This window comes from Oenanthe melanoleuca, chromosome 25 (genome assembly GCF_029582105.1).
Source record: "Oenanthe melanoleuca isolate GR-GAL-2019-014 chromosome 25, OMel1.0, whole genome shotgun sequence".
Taxonomy (NCBI): Eukaryota; Metazoa; Chordata; class Aves; order Passeriformes; family Muscicapidae; genus Oenanthe; species Oenanthe melanoleuca.
In genome coordinates, this window is record NC_079358.1 from 1,446,947 (window position 1) to 1,468,641 (window position 21,695).

The following is a 21,695-nucleotide window of genomic DNA, read 5'->3' on the forward strand; positions in this document are numbered from 1 at the left end:
TCTAGTGCAGCCCCCGGTGTCCCCGCGTGTCCCCGTGACGGAGCCCCCGGACACGCAGTCCCCAAAAACGCCTTTATTCCGCTCAAACGCAGCCGCGGCCACTCCTCACTGTCCCCGTGGGACACCCACGGGTGACAGAGCCTCGCCAGGTGCCAGGTCCCCTCCAGGTGCCGCATTCCCGGCAGGTGCCTGCGTGGGAGCATCCCCAGGTGTCCCCAGGTGCAGGGGCGGTCCCGGTGATCCCGGTGGTCCCGGCGGTCCCGGCGGTCCCAGGATCGCTCTCAGAGGGTCCCCGCGGGGACATCGGCGGGATCGGCGGCGAAGAGCTCCCGGTAGAGCGGGGGGAAGGCGGCCGAGACCACCCCGGGGTGGAGGCGGCGGAAAGCCTGAACCTGCTCCAGGTGCTGCGAGCAGAGAGCGCGGAGCCGGCCCGGGGAGGGCAGCTGGGGGGACACGGCTGTCACCGCCCGGACACGGCTGTGACACGGATGTCACCGCCCGGACACGGCTGTCACCGCCCGGACACGGCTGTGACACCGCGGACACGCGTGGGGGATCCTCTACTCCCCCAGCGCCCCCGTGTCCCTTCCCGGTGTTCCCAGCGTGTCCCTCCCCGTGTCCCTCCCCGTGTCCCCACCGTGTCCCCACTGCGTCCTCCCCGTGTCCCTCCCCGTGTCCCCCCCCGTGTCCCTCCCCGTGTCCCCACTGCGTTCTCCCGGTGTCCCCACCCCATGTCCCCCCCCGTGTCCCCCGATGTCCCCACCCTGTCCAGGAGCCCCTCGCGGCGGGTGCGGCGCAGCAGGAGCCGGAAGGCGACATCCAGATGTCCCTGGAGCCGGGCCACCCGCGGGCGGTCCTGCAGCCACGGCCGGCCTGGGGACACCACGGGTGTGAGGGGACAGGGACAGAGGGGAGGGGACACGGACAGGGCTGGGGACAGGAACCATCTATGAAAGGGAGGCAGGCGACGCACAGGGTTGGTGACAACGTGGGGACACCTTGGGGGCACTGTGGGGACACCTTGGGGACACTGTGGGGACACCTTGGGGACACCTTGAGGACACTGTGGGGACGCCCCATCCCGCTTTAGGACAAACCCAGTTTGGGACAAACCCGGCCCGGGAGGAAGGACACGGGGACATCGGAGGGGACACGGAGAGAACACGAGGGGACACGGAGGGACACGGGGGGATGCTGAGGGGACACGGGGGGACACGGAGGGGACACGGGGGGACACGGAGGGACACGGGGGGACACGGAGGGGACACGGGGGGACAGGGCGGTGGCTGACCGGCGTTGACGAGCAGCAGCGCGCTGAGCAGCCCCAGCTCGCTCTCGGAGCAGCGCAGCGCGCTCAGCCCCTGCGCCAGGTCGAAGATGGACGCGACGAGCTCGGGGCACCCTGGGGACAGCCCCGTGTCACCTCCTGTCACCTCCTGCCACCTCCTGTCCCCCGCCCGTGCCGCCGCCCTACCCAGCGAGCGGAAGAGATCGGGCCCGGCCAGTTTGCCCTCGAACAGCACCGTGCGGGTGGCGGCGTCGAAGGCGCGACACATCCGGACCAGGACAACCTCCATGGCACCTGCGACCCCCGCGGGGCGGCGACAGCGCTGCTGGCACCGGCGACACCGCCCCCGGCCCCAGGGGCTGCGGCGGGGCCACCGCGGGGGTGGCTCGGGGCGGTGGAGGGAGGATGGAGGGGACTTTGGGGACTGTCACCTCCCCCTGGGACACACGGGATTGTCACCTCTCCAGGGAGGATGGAGGGGACTTTGGGGACAGTCACCTCCCCCTGGGACACACGGGATTGTCACCTCCTTGTGGGACTTTTGAGATTGTCGCTTCCCCATGGGACCATGGGGCTGTCACCTCCCCAGGGAGGAATGGGGTGTCCCCAGGGGACTGTCACCTCCCCCTGGGAGTGTCACAAGGGTACAGAGTGGTCCTAGGGTGGGGACAGTGGGACGGGGTGGCCCTGGGGTTGGGGACAAGGACACAAGGTGTCCCTGGGGATGGGGACAGCGAGGACACACTGGCCCTGGGGTTGGTGACAATGGGAAAGGCTGTGCCTGGGGTTGGGGACAAGGGGACAGGCTGTCCCTGTGACTGTGCACCAGGGGCCGCGGTGGCCCCGGGTTGGTGACAGTGGCCCCGGGACGCGGTGGCCGCGCACCAGCCTTGAGCAGGACGATCTGGTCGTGCTGGCTGAGCTCCAGGAAGCCGCGCAGCCGCTTGGCGAACTCCACCACGCGCTCGATGGCCTCGGTGACACGGCGGGCACAGCGCTGCCACATCTCCGTCATGGGCTGCGGGAGCGGCTGTCACCCCCGGGGACAGCCCTGGGGACAGCCCTGGGGACAGCCCTGGGGACAGCCGTGTCCCTGCCCGCCCCGCACCTGGCTCTGGTAGGCGCAGATCTCCTCGCGGCTGAAGGTGGCCCAGCGGTGTCCCTGCAGCTCCTCGGCGCGGGGGTGGCACGTGGCGCGGTGTGACAGCAGGACACTCTGCGTCAGCAGCTCTGAGGGGACACGCAGGGCTTGGGGACAGGCGTGGGGACAGGGTGGGTGGCCCAGTGTGTGGCCTTGGCAGGGGAGGGGTCACCAGTGTGGAGCATCCACGGGTGACAGAGCCAGGTGCCACCACCTACAGGTGTCACACGCGGTGTGCCACCACCACCCAACACCGATCAGTGATGGATGTCACCGCCACGGAGCACCCGCAGGTGACATCCTGAGGTGCCACCCCCGCAGGTGACAGTCCCCGGGGCCACTCACCGATCTCCGGTGACTCCGGGACGCCGCCAGCACCGGGATGAGGACACGGCGCTGTCCCCGCTGTCCCCGCCCTGTCCCCGTCCTGTCCCCGCTTTGTCGCCTCCTCCTCGGGCCACGCCCTGCTGGGACACCCCGCGGGGACAGCGGGGGACAGCGGGGGACAGCGCCCCTCGGGGGGGGGCTCCGCTGGCCCCTGCGCCTCCCGTTCCTGCTCCCGCTGCTCCCGCTGCTGCCCTTTTCCCCGTTTTTCCCCCTTTTCCCATTTTTCCCGTGTTTCCAGCTGTTCCAGCTGTTCCCGGTTCTCCCGCCGTTCCAGCTGTTCCAGCACCTCGGCCTGCAGCCGGTCCCGCTGCTGCTTGGACATGCGGCCGAACTTGACGGCTGCGGGGACAGAGGTGACAGCGGGTGACACGGGAGTGTCGCAGAGCCGCCACACGGCCCCTCCTCAGCGACACCTCGGGCTGTCCCTACAGTGTCCCCGAGTGTCCCCAGATGTGGGACACCCGGGGCTTCCAGCTGTCCCCAGCGTCACGGGGCGGTGCCCCCGTGGGGTACAGATGTCCCCAGGGTCACAAATCGATGTCCCCAGGCCCGGTGGCGCTGCCCCCGCGCTGTCCCCGCGGTGTCCCCGGGCCCGGTGGCGCTGTCCCCGCGCTGTCCCCGTGTCACCCACCGGCTCGGGACATGCCGAGCCGCAGGCACTTCTGCAGGCGGCAGTGCTGGCAGCGCGTGCGGGTGGCGCGGTCGATGTCGCAGCGCTGCCCGCGGCTGCACGCCAGGCTGGGCCCGCGCCGCTCGCTGCGCCGGAAGAAACCCTGCGGGGACGCCGGGGACACCAGAGTCACCAGTGCCACCGTGTCACCAGTGTGACCAGCGTCACGGCACGGCACCCCATGGAACTCCCACATCAACCCATGTCCCCATGTCCCCATGTCCCCATGTCCGCCTGTCCCCATGTCCCCATGACCCCTGTCCCCATGTCCCCATGACCCCTGTCCCCATGTCCCCGGTCACCATGTCCCCCTGTCCCCCTGTCCCCATATCCCCCCCTTGTCCTCATGTCCCCATGTCCCCCTGTCCCCATATCCCCCCTTGTCCTCATGTCCCCAATGTCCCCATGTCCCCCCTTAGCCCCTGCATGTCCCCATGCCCTTCCACATCTCCCAAGTCCCCAGTGCCCCTCATGTCCCCTGTCCCCCCGTCCTCCCTGTCCCCCCTGTCCCCGGTGTCACCTTGCAGCCCTCGCAGGTGATGACACCGTAGTGCACCCCGGAGGATTTGTCCCCGCAGATCTTGCACGGAATCACCTCGATGTGGGCTGGGGGGACACGGGGACACTGGCACGGGACACCTGGCACTGGACACCTGGCACTCCTCTCGTGTCCCCACCCGTGTCCCTTGAGCACCCCCGGTGTCCCCTGAGCCCCCCCCCAATGTCCTCGATGTCCCCGGTGTCCCCTGAGCCCCCCCAGTGTCCCCGATGTCCCCGGTGTCCCCTGTCACCCGGTGCCGGCGGCTGCCGGAGCCACAAAGCCACAACTGGGACGCGGCCCCGGGGCAGGAAACGCGCGGGGCCCAGTACAGCACTGGGAGCTCCCAGTATGGCCCAGTACAGCACTGGGAGCTCCCAGTATGGCCCCAGTACAGCACTGGGAGCTCCCAGTATGGCCCCAGTACGGCCCTGGAGAGCTCCCAGTATGGCCCCAGTACGGCCCTGGAGAGCTCCCAGTATGGCCCTGCAATGCCCTGCTGGCACTCCCAGGTGTGCTCACACCTGTGCACTCCCCTCACTCCTGCACCTGCACACGGGTGTGACACACCTGGACATGTGCGTGACACACCTGGACATGTGTGACACACCTGGACATGTGTGTGACACACCCGACACTTGTGAGCCTCGGACACGCGTGACACCCCGCTCACGTGTGACACCCAGACACCTGTGACACCCAGACACGTGTGACACCCCACTCACGTGTGACACCCAGACACGCGTGACACCCCTCTCACGTGTGACACCCCTCTGCCCTGCGTGCCCCCCCTCCCTCCTCTTCCTCCTGCCCCAGTTTTTTGGGGCCGGCGCCGCCCGCGCATCCGGCCGGGGGGGCCCGGGGGGGGCCCGGGGGGGGCCCGAGGGGCCGCGACCCCCGGCGGGACCCGCGTTTGGGGGCGCTGACTCAGCCCCGCGCCCCGGATTACTCAGCCCGTGCCGGGAAGCGCCGCGGCGGGGCCGCTCCTGCCGGGAACCGGGGCCGGGGGCACTGGGGACACTGGGGACACTGGGGGCACTGGGAGCACTGGGGAACCGGGGCCGGGGGCACTGGGGGCACTGGGGGCACTGGGAGTACTGGGGAACCGGGGCCGGGGGCACTGGGGGCACCGGGGAACTCGGAACTGGGGACACTGGGGAGCACTGGGGAACCGGGACTGGGGACACTGGAGATACTGGGTAACCGGGGAACCGGGAACTGGGGACACTGGGGAACACTGGGGAACCGGGGACTGGGGACACTGGGGTCACTGGTGGCACTGGGAACCGGGTACTGGGGACACTGGGGGCACTGGGAAACTGGGGGCACCCACGGGGAACTGGGAACTGAGGACACTGGGCACACTGGGAATACTGGGGAACTGGGGGCAGTGAGAGCACCGGGAACTGGGAGAACTGAGGGCACCGGGGGCACCCACGGGAACGGGGAGCACCGGGGAACTGGGGGGTTCCAGCACCTGGGGGTGCTGGGGAACTGGGAGAACTGGGAGAACTGGGGGTACTGGGGCACCCACGAAAACGGGGGTTACCTGGGAAATCGAGGCAACCACCGCATTTAGGGGTACTGGGGGAACTGGGGGTACTGGGGGCCCTGCCGCGCCCGGGGGTACCGGGGTTACTGGGAGAACTGGGGGGAACAGCGCCGGGGGAGCTGGCGGTACTGGTGGTACTGGGCACGCCGGAACTGGCGGTACTGGCGGTACTGGCGGTACTGGTGGTACTGGTGGTACTGGTGGGATTCCGCGGGCAGCGGGGAAACCTGCGGCACCGGGGGCTGTCACTGTCACCGCAGCCGCCGCACCGGCCATACTGGGGTTACTGGGAGCACTGGGAGTGCCGGTAGCCGCCCCCACCGTACCCGGTGTCTCCTCCCGGGACCGACAAATCCCCCCCGGCACCGGGAACGGCGACTGCGGCAGCGGCACCAGTAACGAACTGGGATATACTGGGACACACCAGTAACGAACTGGGACACACCAAACCTCACCAGTATCCCCAGTACCCACCAGTCCCAGCACCCCGGGGCGCCCCCTGACCCCCCAGGACCCCCGCCCGGCAAAACCCGCCCCGGGCACCGCGACACGGGGGACAACGGGACAGAGGGGACACGGAGGGGACAACGGGACAGGGAGGGGACAATGGAGACACGGAGGGGACAGGGGGGACAATGGGGACACGGAGGTGTCAATGGGGACAGGGAGGGGACACGGAGGGGACAATGGGGACAATGGAGACACGGAGGGGACAATGGGGACAGGGAGGGGACACGGAGGGGACAATGGGGACAACGGGATACGGAGGGGACAATTGGGACAGGGAGGGGACACGGAGGGGACAATGGGGACAGAGGGGACACGGAGGGGACACGGAGGGGACACGGAGGGGACAATGGGGACAATGGAGACACGGAGGGGACAATGGGGACAGGGAAGGGACACGGAGGGTCCCCAGCCCCCCGGGGCCCGCAGGGGGGGTGGGGCTGGGGGTGGCTCGGGGCCACCTGCGCGTCCCCGCCGTTGTCACCGCGGGGTCCCCCGGGTGCCACATCAAGGGAGGGACCCGCAGGTGCGCGGGGGGGGGGAGGGGCGCAGCTGTGGGGGGGGGGAGGGGGACGGGGACACGCGGAGACACGTGTGGGACCTGCGACATGTGTGTGGGACCTGTGTCACGGGTGGACAGCCTGCGGCACACCTGTGCTCCCCATAACACACATGTGCGCCCCGAAACAGGTGGCGTGTGTCCTGGAACATGCATGTACAGCCCAGGACACACCTGTGCGCCCCGAAACAGGAGGGTACACCCCGAAACACACACGTGCGTCCTGAAACACGCGTGTGCAGCGTGTGGCAAACCTGTGCACACTGAAACACCCGAGTACAGCCCGAAACACACGCGTGTGTCCTGAAACACGCGTGTACAGCCCGTGACACACATGTACACCCCGAAACACCCGTGTACAGCCCGAAACACACACGTGTGTCCTGAAACACGCGTGTGCAGCGTGTGGCAAACCTGTGCACACTGAAACACCCGGGTACAGCCTGAAATGTGTCCTGCAACACACATGTGCTGTGACATGCCTGTGCACATCAAAACACAGCCCGAAACACCCTCCTGTGTCCTGGAACACGCGTGTACAGCCCGTGACACACAGGTACACCCCGAAACACCCGTGTACAGCCCGAAACACACGCGTGTGCAGCATAACAGGAGCGTGCAGCCTGAAACACGTGTGTAGAGCCTGTGACACTCGTGTACAACGTGACACACCTGTGTGAGCCATTACAGGCGTGTGCAGCCTGTGACACAGCTGTGAGCCCCGAACAGACATGTACACCCCAAAACACGTATGTACAGCCTGTGACACAGCCCTGCACCACGGAACACCCGCGTACAGCCCGAAATGTGTCATGAAACACACATGTGCAGCCTGTGACACACATCCATGTGCTCTGACACACCCGTGCACCATGAAACAGGTGTGTACAGCCCAAAACACACCTGTGCACAATGGAACATGCGAGTGTGACTGAAAACAGACACATACAGCCCGTGGCACACCCGGGTTCCCCATAACACACATGTACACCCCGAAACACCCGTGTACAGCCCGAAACACACGCGTGTGTCATGGAGCACACATGTACAGCCCGTGGCACAGCCGTGCTCCCTGTGACACACATGTACACCCCGAAACACCCGTGTACACCCCGAAACACCCGTGTACACCCCAAAACACACACGTGCGTCCTGGAACACACATGTACAGCCCGTGGCACAGCCGTGCACACTGTGACACACATGTACACCCAAAACACCCGTGTACAGCCCACGGGACCTGTGTGGGGCCTGTGACACGCCCGCGCACACTGAAACACACGTGTACACCCCGAAACAGGCGTGTACAGCCCAAAACACACACGTGTGTCCTGAAGCACAGGTGTACAGCCCGTGACACACAGGTACACCCCAAAACACCCGTGTACACCCCGAAACACACGCGTGTGTCTTGGAGCACACATGTACAGCCCGTGGCACAGCCGTGCTCCCTGTAACACACATGTACACCCTAAAACACCCGTGTACAGCCCGAAACACACACGTGAGTCCTGGAACTCACATGTACAGCCCGTGGCACAGCCGTGCTCCCTGTAACACACATGTACACCCCGAAACACCCGTGTACACCCCGAAACACACACGTGCGTCCTGGAACACACATGTACAGCCCGTGGCACACACGTACACCCCGAAACACCCGTGTACAGCCCGAAACACACGCGTGTGTCATGGAGCACACATGTACAGCCCGTGGCACAGCCGTGCACACTGTGACACACATGTACACCCCAAAACACCCGTGTACAGCCCAAAACACACGCGTGTGTCATGGAGCACACATGTACAGCCCGTGGCACAGCCGTACTCCCTGTAACACACACGTACACCCTAAAACACCCGTGTACAGCCCACGACACGTGTGTGGGACCTGTGACACGCCCGTGCACACTGAAACACACGTGTACAGCCCGTGTCACAGCCGTGCACACTGTGACACACATGTACACCCTAAAACACCCGTGTACAGCCCAAAACACACGCGTGTGTCATGGAACACACATGTACAGCCCGTGGCACAGCCGTGCACACTGTGACACACATGTACACCCCAAAACACCCGTGTACACCCCAAAACACACGCGTGTGTCATGGAGCACACATGTACAGCCAGTGGCACAGCCGTGCTCCCTGTAACACACACGTACACACCCCGAAACACCCGTGTACAGCCCACGACACGCGTGTGGGGCCTGTGACACGCCCGCGCACCCTGAAACACACGTGTACAGCCCGTGGCACAGCCGTGCACACTGTGACACACATGTACACCCTAAAACACCCGTGTACAGCCCGTGTCACAGCCGCGCACACTGTGACACACCCACGGCACACGCGTGCCCAACCCCCCCACACCTTCCTGGCACACCTGCGCTGCCCCTCCCCCCCCGCACCCCCTCACCTCTCATGGCTCCGTTTCCCTCCAGCCCCGGCCCGGGCGGGGCCCTTTAAGGCCGCGGGGCCCCCCCTCCCCCCCCCCCACCCCCCAAATTTCCCCGCCCCTCCCCCCCCCCCCAGCATCCTGCCCCTCCCCCCCTCCCCGCCCCCCCCAAAACCGCGGGAAAGTTCCGAATTTTGCCCGCAGGGAAACTGAGGCACGGGGAGGGAGGGGGGGGACGCACCCCAAATCTTTCCGGACCCCCCCAAATGGGGAGGGGCGGAAACAGCCCCGGGACCCCCCAGGAAATGGGGGAGGGGCTGAAATTTAAGGGTGGGGGGAGTTGGGGGGGGATGAAACCCCGGCTCTGAAATGGGGGCGATTTTGGGGTGCGGGGCCCCCTGATCCCCTCCGGGATCAGTTTTGGGGTGCAGAGAATCCCCCGATCTCAAATGGGGGCAGTTTGGGTGGGGGGGGAGGGCAGAAACCCCCCGATCCCCTCCCGGCTCAGTTTTGGGGTGCAGGAACCCCCGAAGTCGCAGTGGGGTCAGTTTTGGGGTGCACCCTCAGCACCCCCCGAGCTCCCTCCGGGCTCAGTTTTGGGGTTCTGGGATGCCCCGATCCCAAACGGGCCCAGTTTGGGGGGCACAGGGACCCCGACACCCCACGGGGGCCGTTTTGGGGTGCACGGACCCCCAAATATCGCGACGGCGGCAGTTTTGGGGTGCAGGGACCCCTCTGGAAACCCCAGTGGGGGCGATTTTGGGGTGCAGCGATGGGACCTCGTCACATCCTCCGGGCTCAATTTTGGGCGGGCGGGACCCCCATAAACTCCCCAAAGTTCCAAATTTTGGGGTACAAGTACCCCGAAATTCCCATTTTGGGGTGCAGGGACCCCCCCCCCTCCCCGACCCCCCAAAGCTCCCAATTTTTGGGGTGCAGAGACTCCAAAGTTCCAAATTTTGGGGTACAGGGACCCTGAACTCCCCCCAGGGCTCAATTTTGGGGTACGGGGACCCCCCAAAAGTGTCCAGTTTGGGGTGCAGGGACCCCAAATTTTCGGGCACATAGACCCCAAATGTCCCAGATTTGGGAACAGGGACCCCAAAATTCCCGATTCTTGGGGTGCTGAGCCCCGAAAATTCCGATTTTTGGGGTGCAAAGCCCTCAGATTTCCCCCCGAAGTCCCCAATTTTGGGATGTCCCCCCTTTGCCAGGCCCCCCTCCCGTGTCCCCCCTTGGGGACCCCGTGGTGGCAGCGGGGGGGACACGGGGGTCCCACCCCCCCCGGACCCCAAAGTGACAACGAGGGACACGAGAGATGGTGGCAGCGGCTCTGATGGGGACAGTGGGGACAGGGAGGTCACCGAGGGTGGCACAGGTGGCACTGGTGGCACAGGTGACAGAGGTGACAGTCACCGGCCGCTGTCCCCGCCCTGCGCCGGTTCCTTGGGGGGGCCCTGCTGGATGAAGAGCCCTGGGGACAGAGGGGACAGAGGGGACAGAGGGGACACCTCAGGCAGGGACCCCCAGTGCCCCCAGAGTGTCCCCAACCTCCCAAGGCTATCCCTGCTGTCCCCAGGTGTGTCCCCAGCTTGTCCCCTGCCCTGTCCCCAGGCCCCCAGGATGTCCCCATGTCCCCTCACCGATGGCCTTGGCATGCAGCCTGTCCCAGTGTCCCCAGTGTCCCTAGGCTGTCCCCAGCCATGTCCCAGTGTCCCCAGTGTCCCTAGGCTGTCCCCAGCCATGTCCCAGTGTCCCCAGGCTGTCCCAGTGTCCCCATGTCCCCAGTGGCCCTGGCGTGCAGCGTGTCCCAGTGTCCCCAGGCTGTCCCCAGCCCTGTCCCAGTGTCCCCAGGCTGCCCCAGTGTCCCCAGCCATGTCCCAGTGTCCCCAGCCCTGTCCCAGTGTCCCCAGGCTGTCCCCAGCCATGTCCCAGTGTCCCCAGGCTGCCCCAGTGTCCCCAGTCCCCCAGGCTGTCCCAGTGTCCCCAGCCATGTCCCAGTGTCCCCAGCCATGTCCCAGTGTCCCCAGCCCTGTCCCAGTGTCCCCAGGCTGTCCCCAGCCATGTCCCAGTGTCCCCAGGCTGCCCCAGTGTCCCCAGTCCCCCAGGCTGTCCCAGTGTCCCCAGGCTGTCCCAGTGTCCCCAGCCATGTCCCAGTGTCCCCAGGCTGTCCCAGTGTCCCCAGGCTGTCCCAGTGTCCCCAGCCATGTCCCAGTGTCCCCAGGCTGCCCCAGTGTCCCCAGCCCTGTCCCAGTGTCCCCAGGCTGTCCCCAGCCATGTCCCAGTGTCCCCAGCCATGTCCCAGTGTCCCCAGGCTGTCCCCAGCCCCCCAGCCCTGTCCCAGTGTCCCCAGGCTGTCCCAGTGTCCCCATGTCCCTCACCGGTGGCCCTGGCGTGCAGCGTGTCCCCCTCGGCGTCCCTCAGGTCACAGCCCAGGAACAGTTTCCGTCCCTCGCGGCGCTGCAGGGACGCCTCGAGCAGGAGCACAGAGAGCAGGGGGACAGGCCTGGGGACAGGGGACAGGGACACTGGGGACAGTGGGGACACTGGGACACTGGGGCCTGGGCACTGCCATGGCCTCCTGGGTCCTCCCCAGTCACTCCAGTGTCCCCTTGTGTCCCCCCACAGTGTCCCCATGTGTCCCCTGTGCCCCTCTGGCCACCCCAGTGTCCCCTACGTGTCACCCCATCACCCCCACGTCCCCTCCTGCTCTCCCTGGTCACCCCAGTGTCACCCCGTGGTGTCCCCCCAGGTGTGTCCCCTCCCCTGGGGACATTCCAGCCGCCCCTGGGGACACGCACAGGGGACAGTGCCACTCACGCCACGTAGTCGATGCTGAGGTTGGCTGTCACCACCCGCCCGGCCACCGCCAGCGCCAGCGTCCCCAGGGACGTGTCGACGAGGGTGGCGATGGCACCGCCGTGGGTCAGCCTGGGGACAGCGGGGACAGCGGGGACAGTGGGGACAGTGGGGACACTGGGGACAGTGGGGACACTGGGGACAGCGGGGACAGCGGGGACAGCAGGGACATTGGGGACAGCAGGGACACACAGACACATTGGGGACACAGGGACATTGGGGACAAGGGACACTGGGGACAGTGGGGACACTGGGGACAGCGGGGACAGTGGGGACAGCAGGGACATTGGGGACAATGGGGACACTGGGGACAGCGGGGACAGTGGGGACATTGGGGACAATGGGGACACTGGGGACAATGGGGACAGCCAGGGGACATTGAGGACAGCGGGGACACTGGGGACAGCGGGGACAGTGGGGACATTGGGGACAATGGGGACAGTGGGGACATTGGGGACATGAGGGTGACAGGAGGTGACAGGGGTGTCACCCCAGGTGTCCCTCTAGGAAGGGCCTGGGCTGGCACAGGAGGTGACAACAGGTGACAGTAAGTGACAACAGAGGTGACAGTGGGCGGCAATAGGTGACAATAGGTGTCAGTAGGAAAAGAGGAGGTGACAGTAGGGGACAGTAGGTGACAGTAGGTGACAGTAGGGGACAGTAGGTGACAGTAGAGGTGACAGTTGGTGGCACTCACCCCGGGTGTCCCTCCAGGAAGGGCCCGGGCTGGCACAGGCAGCGCAGGCGGCCCTTGGGGACATTCAGGAACATGGCGAACTCGAAGCCCTTCCCGTCCCCCTCGATGGCCCTCGGGAACAGCCGCGTGTCACCGTCCCTGTCACTGTCACCGTCACTGCCACCGGCCAGACCCGGCACCTCTGCGGGGACAGCGGGGTCAGCGGGGACAGGGGACACTGCAGGGACAGGGGACATTGGGGACACAGCAGGGAAGTGGTGACAGGGGGGACTGGGGACACTGGGGACAATGGGGACATTGGGGATACAGATGACACAGGTGACACACAGGTGACAGGTGGCACAGAGGGGACACAGATAACACAGGTGACACAGAGGTGACACAGAGGTGACCCAGGTGACACAGATAACACAGGTGACGAACAGATGACAGAGGTGACCCAGGTGACCCAGTGACCCAGGTGACCCCGGACGCACGGTGGCGGTGGTGGCGCGCCCGGCGGAAGGACGGCAGCCGCGTCCAGCCCTCGGCGCCGGCCGTGTCCAGCAGGCGGCCGTAGTGGCGCCGCATGCGCTCGCTCCAGCCGGCGTTGGGGACAGCCAGGTCCCGCGGGGGACACGGGCGCTGGCACAGGGGGACACGGGGGACACGGGGCACCGCGGGCAGCGCCCGAGCCAGCGCCCGGCCCTGGCGCAGCATGGCCTGGGGACAGCGGCCACACCTGCGGGGACAGCACCGGTGACGTCACAGCCAGTGCCACCCCGGGGGGACAGCACGAGTGATGTCACACCTGGAGAGCGGTGGTACCGGGGATGTCACACCTGGTTGGTGATGCCACTGGTGGTGTCCCACCTGGTTGGTGGTGTCACTGTGGATGTCACGCACGGTCAGTGATGGCGGTGGTGACGTCACACCCGGGCAGTGATGCCAGCGATGACATCACACACCCGGTCGGTGATGTCACACCTGATTCCCAGGGTCACTGCTGATGTCACACCTGGTCAGAGAGGGTCACTGGTGACGTCACACCCGGTCAGCGACACCAGCCGTGATCCCACACCCTCCGGTGACATCATCCCTGGTGTCCGTGACGTCACAGGTCACCCCGCCCCCACACAATGTCATTAGGACACCCGAGCCCGCGTCCCCCCGTCCCCGCTGTGTCCCCCCGCGTGTCCCTCCCGTTTTCCCCTCTGTCCCTCTCCATCCTCCCCCCGTGTCCCCCCCGTGTCCCCCCCGTGTCCCCTCCCTGTCCCCAGCCCTGCCCGGACCCGCGCGCCGCGGCCCCGCCCACCGACGTGACGTCACGGGGCTTCCGGTGTTCCCCGCTTCCGGGGGCGGGGCCTGAGGGAGCGGAACGGATCCCGTGGAACCCTCTGGAACCCCATAGAGACCCTATGGAGACCCTATAGAGAATCTATGGGCACCCTATGGGCACTATGGAACCCTCTGGAACCCCATAGAGACCCTATGGAGACCCTATAGAGACCCTATGGGCACCTATGGAACCCTCTGGAACCCTCTGGAAACCTATAGAGACCCTATGGAGATCCTATAGAACCCTATGGAACCCTATGGAACCCAATAGAGACCCTATGGAGACCTTATGGAACCCTCTGGAACCCCATAGAGAGAGACCCTATGGGCACCTATGGAACCTTCTGGAACCCTATAGAGACCCTATGGGCACCTATGGAACCTTCTGGACATCTAGAGAACCCCTATGGAACCCTATAGAGACCCTCTGGGCACCTACAGAACCCCTATGGAACCCTATAGAGACCCTATGGAGATCCTATAGAGTTCTTATAGAGACCCTATGGGCACCTACGGAACCCTCTGGAACCCTATAGAGACCTTATAGAGACCCTATGGGCACCTATAGAACCCTATGGACATCTAGAGAACCCCTATGGAGACCCTATAGGCACTTATGGAACCCTATAGAGACCCTGTAGAGACCCTCTGGAACCCTATAGAGATCCTATGGAGACCCTATAGAACACTCGAGAGACCCTATAGAGACCCTATGGACATCTATGGAACCCTATAGATCCCCTATAGACACCTGTGGAGCCCTATAGACTTCTATAGACCCCTATGGACTCCTACAGACACCTATAGAGAGACCCTGCGGAACCCTATAGAGACCCTATGGGCACCTATGGACGCCATAAGCCCCCATGAACCCATATGGACCCCATGGAGTCCTATGGACCCCATAAACCCCTATGGGCCCCTATGGACCCCATGGAGTCCTATGGATGCCATAAACCCCTATGGACCCCAAAAACCCCTATGGGCCCCTATGGACCCCATAAACCCCCATGGACCCATAAACCCCCATGGACCCATAAACCCCCATGGACCCCTATGGACCCCATGGAGTCCTATGGACCCCATAAACCCCTATGGGCCCAATAAACCCATATGGACCCCTATGGACCCCATAAACCCCTATGGGCCCCATAAACCCCCATGGACCCATAAACCCCTATGGACCCCAAAAAACCCTATGGGCCCCTATGGACCCCATAAACCCCCATGGACCCATAAACCCCCATGGACCCATAAACCCCTATGGACCCCATAAACCCCTATGGGCCCCTATGGACCCCATAAACCCCTATGGACCCCATAAACCCCTATGGGCCCCTATGGACCCCATAAACCCCTATGGACCCCATAAACCCCCATAAACCCCTATGGACCCCATAAACCCCAATGGGCCCCATAAACCCCTATGGACCCCGGGAGGGACCCCAAAAGGGCCCCAAGGGGACCCCAAGATCAGAGAACTCCCATTTAATACAAAACACATTTACTGGGGGGACATCAGAGGGGTTTGGGGTGACACCCCCGGTGGGGGGGGGTCAGAACCCCTGGGGGGGGCTCGAGACCCCCGGGGCTGTTTTGGGACAGGGTCTGAGGGGGGTTTGGGGGGGCACCCCTGGATGAGTGGGGGGCACCCATGGGTGGGTGGGGGAGGGTCAGAACCCTTGGGGGGGGTCTCAGCTCCCCTGGTGGGTGGGTCAGAACCCCAAAGGAGGGATCAAGGCACAGGATTTGGGGTTGGGACAGGATCCAGGGTGGGTTTGGGGTGACACCCCTGGGTGATTTGGGGACACCCTTGGGTGGGGGTTCCCTCTCCTGGAGGAGTTCAGAACCCCTGGGGGGATTCAGAACCCCAAAGGAGGGATCAAGGCACAGATTTGGGGTTGGGACAGGATCCGAGAGGGGTTTGGGGTGACACCCCTGGGTGGGTTGGGGGTACCCTTGGGTGGGTGGGGGACACCCATGCATGGGGGGTGGTCTCAGCCCCTCTGGAGGGGTTCAGGACCTCGGGAAGGGGGTCACAACCCAAAGCAGGGATCAAGGCACGGATGTGGGGCTGGGACAGGATCCAGGGCGGGTTTGGGGTGACAGCCCCGGGCGGGCTGGGGGCGCCCTGGGGTGGGTGGGGAGCACCCCGGGGTGCTGCCCCCTCAGCGGCGGCCGCGCTGCTTCATGTGCTGCACGAAGTAGTCGTTGCAGGCGATGGTCAGCCCGGCCACCAGCGAGAAGAAGCCCTGGAAGCCGACGCGGCCGTCGCGGCTCTGCTCCACGTCACGCAGGATCCGCTCCAGGGCGTTGGGGTCCCGCTGGTTCTGGGGGGAAACGGGGAAAAATGGGGCAGATCCCAAATGGGAACAGGGTCAGATCCCAAATGGGAATGGGGCAGTTCACAAATGGGAATGGGGCAGATCCCAAATGGGAATGGAGCAGATCCCAAATGGGTCAGACCCCACATGGGAATGGGGTCAGATCCCAAATGGGAATGGAGCAGATCCCAAATGGGAATGGGGCAGATCCCAAATGGGGCAGATCCCAAATGGGAATGGGGCAGATCCCAAATGGGGCAGATCCCAAATGGGAATGGGTCAGATCCCCAATGGGAACGGGGTCAGATCCCCACTGGGAATTGGGGAAAGGGAATGGGGGGATCATCCTCCCCAATCCTGGGGTTTTTTAGGAGCTGATCCCGGGGTGCTGTGGGGCTCTATGCCAGGGTTTTATGGGATCTGATCCTGGGACACTAGGGCTTGATTCCAGGATTCTATGGGATCCAATCCCAAAGCCTTATGGGATCTGATCCCAGGATTCTATAGGGTTTGAACCTGGGGTTTATGGAATCTAATCCTGGGGTTCTGTTGGGTTTGATTCCAGGATTAATGGGATCCAATCCCAAGGTTCTGTCAGGTTTGATCCCAAGGTTTATGAGATTCAATCCCAGGGTTCTGTCAGGTTTGATCCTAGGGTTTATAGGATCCAATCCCAGGGTTCTGTCAGGTTTGATCCCAAGGTTTATGGGATCCAATCCCAGGGTTCTGTCAGATTTCATCCCAAGGTTAATGAGATCCAATCCCAGGGTTCTGTCAGGTTTGATCCCAAGGTTTATGGGATCCAATCCCAAGGTTTATGGGATCCAATCCAAAGGTTTATGGGATCCAATCCCAAGGTTTATGGGATCCAATCCAAAGGTGTATGGGATCCAGTCCTGGGGTCTAAGGTTGATGTGGTTTCATTCCAGGGTTCTCTAGCTCCTTCTGTCCCATCCCATTGATCCCATGGATCCCATCCCACAGATCCCATTGATCCCATGGATCCCATTGATCCCATGGATCCCATCCCATAGATCCCATGGATCCTGCTGATCCCATCCCATGGATCCCATCCCACGGATCCCATTGATCCCATGGATCCCATGGATCCCATGGATCCCATGGATCCCATTGATCCCATGGATCCCATCCCACAGATCCCATGGATCCCATCCCATAGATCCCATTGATCCCATGGATCCCATCCCATGGATCCCATCCCACAGATCCCATTGATCCCATCCCATGGATCCCATCCCACGGATCCCACGGATCCCGTTCCCACCTCCAGGAACCCCGGGAACTCCTTGTCCATGAGCGCCCTGAGATCCTCCTTGGCCAGGTGCTCCTTGTCCCCCGCGTACTTGTGGAAGGTGAACATGAGCGTCTCCATGGCGTGCTCCAGCTGCGACGGCATCCTGCCTCTGGGGGACCCCAAAAACACCCGTGGGAACCCCAAAGTCACACTGGGAACCCAAAATACACATGGGAACCCCAAAGTCACACTGGGAAACACCAAATTCACACTGAGAAACCCCAAAATCACACTGAGAAATGAGCGTCTCCATGGCGTGCTCCAGCTGCATCCTGGCTCTGGGGGACCCCAAAAACACCCGTGGGAACCCCAAATTACCATTGGGAACCCAAAAATACACATGGGAACCCCAAATTCTCACTGTGAACCCAAAAATACCCATGGGAACCCCAAAGTCACACTGAGAAACCCCAAAAATCACACTGAGAAACCCCAAAAATCACACTGAGAAATGAGCGTCTCCATGGCGTGCTCCAGCTGCATCCTGACTCTGGGGGACCCCAAAAACACCGTGGGAACCCCAAATTACCATTGGGGGAACCCCAAATTCACATGAGGAAACCCCAAATTCACACTGGGAAACCCCAAAAATCACACAGAGAAATGAGCGTCTCCATGGCGTGCTCCAGCTGCATCCTGGCTCTGGGGGACCCCAAAAACACCCATGGGAACCCCAAAGTACCATTGGGAACCCAAAAAACACCCATGGGAACCCCAAATTCTCACTGGGAACCCAAAAATACCCATGGGAACCCCAAATTCACACTGGGAACCCAAAAATACCCATGGGAACCCCAAATTCACACTGGGAAACCCCAAAAATACCCATGGGAACCCCAAATTCACACTGGGAACCCAAAAATACCCATAGGAACCCCAAATTCACACTGGGAAACCCTAAATTCACACTGAGAAACCCCAAAAATACCCATGGGAACCCCAAATTCACACTGGGAACCCAAAATACACATGGGAACCCCAAATTACCATTGGGAACCCAAAAACACCCATGGGAACACAAAAATACCCATGGGAACCCCAAAATTCACACTGAGAAACCCCAAAAATACCCATGGGAACCCCAAATTCACACTGGGAAACCCCAAAAATACCCATGGGAACCCCAAATTCTCACTGGGAACCCAAAAAATACCCATGGGAACCCCAAATTCACACTGAGAAACCCCAAAAATACCCATGGGAAACCCGAATTCCCACTGGGAACCCCGAATTGCTGATGGGAACCCCCAAATTCTCTCTGAGCCCCCCCAAATTCCTCTTGGATCCCCCAGATTCCTCCTGGACACCCCAAAGTTCCTCCTGAGCATCCCAAATTCCTCCTGGACACACCCCAGATCTCCCTGGAAACCCCAAATTCTCTCCTGGGACCCCAAAATTCCCTCCTGGACATCCCAAATTCCCTCCTGGGACCCCCAAATTCCTCCTGTACCCTCAAAAATTCCTCTTGAATTTCCCAAATTCCTCCTGGACACCCCAAAGTCCTCCTGAGCATCCCAAATCCTTCCTGGACACGCCCCAGATCTCCCTGGAAACCCCAAATTCCCTCCTGGGACCCCAAAATTCCCTCCCGGACACCCCAAATTCCTTCTGGATCCTCCAAATTCCTTCTGTACCCCCAAAATTTCTCTTGGATCCCCCAGATTCCTCCTGGATACCCCAAACTCCCCTTGAACCCCCTAAGTCCCCCTGAGCATCCCAAATTCCTCCTGGACACACCCCAGATCTCCCTGGAAACCCCAAATTCCCTCCTGGGCACCCCAAAATTCCCTCCTGGACACCCCAAATTCCCTCCTGGACACCCCAAATTCCTCCTGTACCCCCAAAAATCCTCCTGAGCATCACAAATTCCTCCTGGACACACCCCAGATCTCCCTGGAAACCCCAAATTCCCTCCTGGGCACCCCAAAATTCCCTCCTGGACACCCCAAAATTCCCTCCTGGACACCCCAAATTCCCTCCTGGGACCCCAAAATTCCCTCCTGGACACCCCAAAATTCCCTCCTGAGACCCCAGAATTCCCTCCTGGACACCCCAAATTCCCTCCTGGGACCCCAAATTTCTCTCCTGGACACCCCAAAACTCCCTCCCGCCATCCCCCCGCCCCCCTCCCGCTCCCGTTCCGGGCCCCGCGGATTTTCCAGGAATGTCCGGGAATGCTCCGGGCGTGACTCAGCGCGGGGGGGGGAGGGGGGGATGGGGGGGACACGTCCCGAGGGTGTGGCCGCTGTCACCCCCTCCCCCCCTTGGGGACACCCCGGTGACTCACGGGGGGGGCGGGTCCGGAGCCCCTCCCTGGGAGGGCCCCCTCAAAAAAAAAAAAAAAAAAAAAAAAAAAAAGAAAAACCCAAAAAAAAGGAGGAGACCCCCCTAAAAAGTGACCCCCAGAAAAAGGGGAAGCCTCTAAAAAAAGGGGAATAGCCCCAAAATGGGGATCCCCCCCACCCCGAAAAGGAGGAACCGCCCCAAAAAGGAAGAATCCTCCCCAAAAGGAGAATCCCAAAAAAAAAAAGCGGGAGTTCCCCGAAAAAAGGAACTCCCAAAATGATGCCCCCCCCCAAAAAAAGGGGGAATCAGCCCAAAAGTGACCCCCCAGAAAAGGGAGAACCCCCAAAGAAAGGGACCCCCTCAAAAAAGGAGGAACACCCCAAAAAGAGGGAATCCCAAAAAGGGGAACCGCCCCCCAAAAAAGGAGGAAGCCCCCAAAAGTGACCCCCAGAAAAAGGGAACCGCCCCCAGAAGGGGGACCCCAAAAAAAAAAGGAGGAACCGCCCCAAAAGTGAAATTCCCCAAAGGGTGGGACCGCCCCCAAAAGGGGGTTCGGGGATAGAGAGCACCCCCAAAGTGATGCTGAGGATTCCCCCCCAAAATCAGGCTGAGGGATTGGGGTCCCCAAATTTGGGAACAGGATTGATCCCCCCCAAAATGGGGGTGCAGGATGGGGCCCCCCTTTACCGGGGAAGGGCGGGGGACCCCAAAACGGGATTTTTGGCACCTTTTTGGGGTGCAGGAGCGACCCCCAAAAACAGAGCGACCCCTCCCGGTACCGGGGCTGGGCGGGGGTGCCCCAAACCCAAAGGGAGATTTGGGGATGGGGTTCCCCCTTTTTGGGATGCAGGAGGGACCCCCCCCCAAAACCAGGAGAGCGGGATGGGGATCCCAAAGCGGGATTTGGGGATGGGGTTCCCCCTTTTTGGGGTGCAAGAGCACCCCCCGTTCAGAGTGACCCTCCCCGGTAACGGGGCTGGGCGGGGGTGCCCCAAACCGGAATTCAGACCCCAAACTGGGATTTGGGGACGGGGTTCCCCCATTTTGGGGTGCAGGTGGGACCCCCCAGAACAGAATGACCCTTCCCGGTACCGGGGCCGGTAGGGGGTGCCCCAAACCGGAATTCAGACCCCAAACTGGGAATTGGGGACGGGGTTCCCCCATTTTGGGGTGCAGGGCTGAGCCCCCGTTCCCGGCGCTCACTCACCGTGCGGGGCAGCTCTCGGTGCCGGTGCTGCCGGTGCTGCCGGTGGCGGTGCGGGCACTGGCGGGGCGCGGCCCGGCCCGGGATAGGCACGGCGGGGGCGGGCCGGGCCGGGGGGCGCGGGAGGGGGGACACGGGGCGGTCACCGTGACTCACCGGGACCGCCCGGACACCGCCCGGACAGCGAGCCCCGCCCCGGGGCTGCCCCCCCGAACCGGGACCGGGACAGCGGGGACACCCCGGGACCCCTCGGTGTCACCCCGGGACCCCTCGGTGTCACCCCCGGGAGAGCGGGGACACCCCCGGGGACAGCGGGGACACCCCGGGACCCCTCGGTATCACCCCCGTGAACAGCGGGGAAACCCCGGGACCCATCGGTGTCCCCCCCCAGGGACAGCGGGGACACCCCCGTGAACAGCGGGGAAACCCCGGGACCCATCGGTGTCCCCCCCACCCGGGACACCCGGGACTCTCCGGATCCCCCCGAACTCCTCCGGGGTCACCGGGGACACTCCCGTAAAAACCTCCGGTTCTGTTCCGGGACCCTCCTGGGTCCCCAGTTTGGCTCCCGGGTGACCCCACCGGACACTGGCGACACTCAGGGACACCCCAAACCACCGAGGACACCCCGGGACTCCCCCCCCCCCACA

At 63.3% G+C, this 21,695-nt stretch overlaps 3 protein-coding genes across 4 annotated transcripts; all 3 read right to left on the minus strand.

The window, feature by feature from the left end:
• Nucleotides 1-66: 66 nt before the first annotated feature.
• On the minus strand, nt 67-9,071 carry RORC (RAR related orphan receptor C). The gene is made up of 14 exons (XM_056510758.1): nt 9,065-9,071; nt 6,545-6,635; nt 5,898-5,979; nt 5,664-5,803; nt 4,549-4,573; nt 4,007-4,171; nt 3,448-3,589; nt 2,775-3,155; nt 2,397-2,518; nt 2,174-2,306; nt 1,475-1,582; nt 1,292-1,402; nt 764-873; nt 67-443 (listed from the first exon to the last, which is right to left on the minus strand). Exons 1-14 carry the CDS (start codon nt 9,069-9,071, stop codon nt 282-284), a joined length of 1,779 nt encoding a protein of 592 aa, XP_056366733.1. The 3' UTR covers nt 67-281.
• Nucleotides 9,072-10,362: 1,291 nt separating this feature from the next.
• LOC130263454 (acyl-coenzyme A thioesterase THEM4-like) lies at nt 10,363-13,991 on the minus strand. The gene is made up of 7 exons (XM_056511046.1): nt 13,871-13,991; nt 13,390-13,467; nt 13,076-13,320; nt 12,600-12,780; nt 11,864-11,974; nt 11,425-11,549; nt 10,363-10,517 (listed from the first exon to the last, which is right to left on the minus strand). Exons 3-7 carry the CDS (start codon nt 13,296-13,298, stop codon nt 10,456-10,458), a joined length of 702 nt encoding a protein of 233 aa, XP_056367021.1. The 5' UTR covers nt 13,299-13,320; nt 13,390-13,467; nt 13,871-13,991; the 3' UTR covers nt 10,363-10,455.
• A 1,412-nt stretch (nt 13,992-15,403) lies between these two features.
• Nucleotides 15,404-21,211, minus strand: S100A10 (S100 calcium binding protein A10). Of its 2 annotated transcripts, XM_056511059.1 has the most exons (3): nt 21,049-21,211; nt 17,526-17,664; nt 15,404-16,246 (listed from the first exon to the last, which is right to left on the minus strand). In XM_056511059.1, exons 2-3 carry the CDS (start codon nt 17,655-17,657, stop codon nt 16,085-16,087), a joined length of 294 nt encoding a protein of 97 aa, XP_056367034.1. In that variant the 5' UTR covers nt 17,658-17,664; nt 21,049-21,211; the 3' UTR covers nt 15,404-16,084. The 2 variants fall into 2 exon arrangements, with proteins under 2 accessions (XP_056367034.1, XP_056367033.1); XM_056511058.1 differs by lacking the exon at nt 21,049-21,211 and having other exon boundaries at nt 17,526-17,682.
• Nucleotides 21,212-21,695: the final 484 nt, after the last annotated feature.

Excerpts from the sequence above, each read along its gene's own strand:
- RORC (XM_056510758.1), bottom strand. Across the intron at positions 4,574-5,663 it reads TGTTCCCCCCAGTTCTCCCA|GTGCAGGAGTGAGGGGAGTG; the intron begins GTAACCCCGGTA and ends ACCCGTGTGCAG. Across the intron at positions 1,403-1,474 it reads CGATCTCTTCCGCTCGCTGG|GGTGCCCCGAGCTCGTCGCG; the intron begins GTAGGGCGGCGG and ends GGCTGTCCCCAG.
- LOC130263454 (XM_056511046.1), bottom strand. The coding sequence starts at position 13,298 with ATGCTGCGCCAGGGCCGGGCGCTGGCTCGGGCGCTGCCCGCGGTGCCC. Across the intron at positions 11,975-12,599 it reads TTCCTGGAGGGACACCCGGG|GCTGACCCACGGCGGTGCCA; the intron begins GTGAGTGCCACC and ends CGCTGTCCCCAG. Across the intron at positions 10,518-11,424 it reads GCTGCACGCCAGGGCCACCG|GGCTCTTCATCCAGCAGGGC; the intron begins GTGAGGGACATG and ends CTCTGTCCCCAG.
- S100A10 (XM_056511059.1), bottom strand. The coding sequence starts at position 17,657 with ATGCCGTCGCAGCTGGAGCACGCCATGGAGACGCTCATGTTCACCTTC. Across the intron at positions 16,247-17,525 it reads AGTTCCCGGGGTTCCTGGAG|AACCAGCGGGACCCCAACGC; the intron begins GTGGGAACGGGA and ends GTTTCCCCCCAG.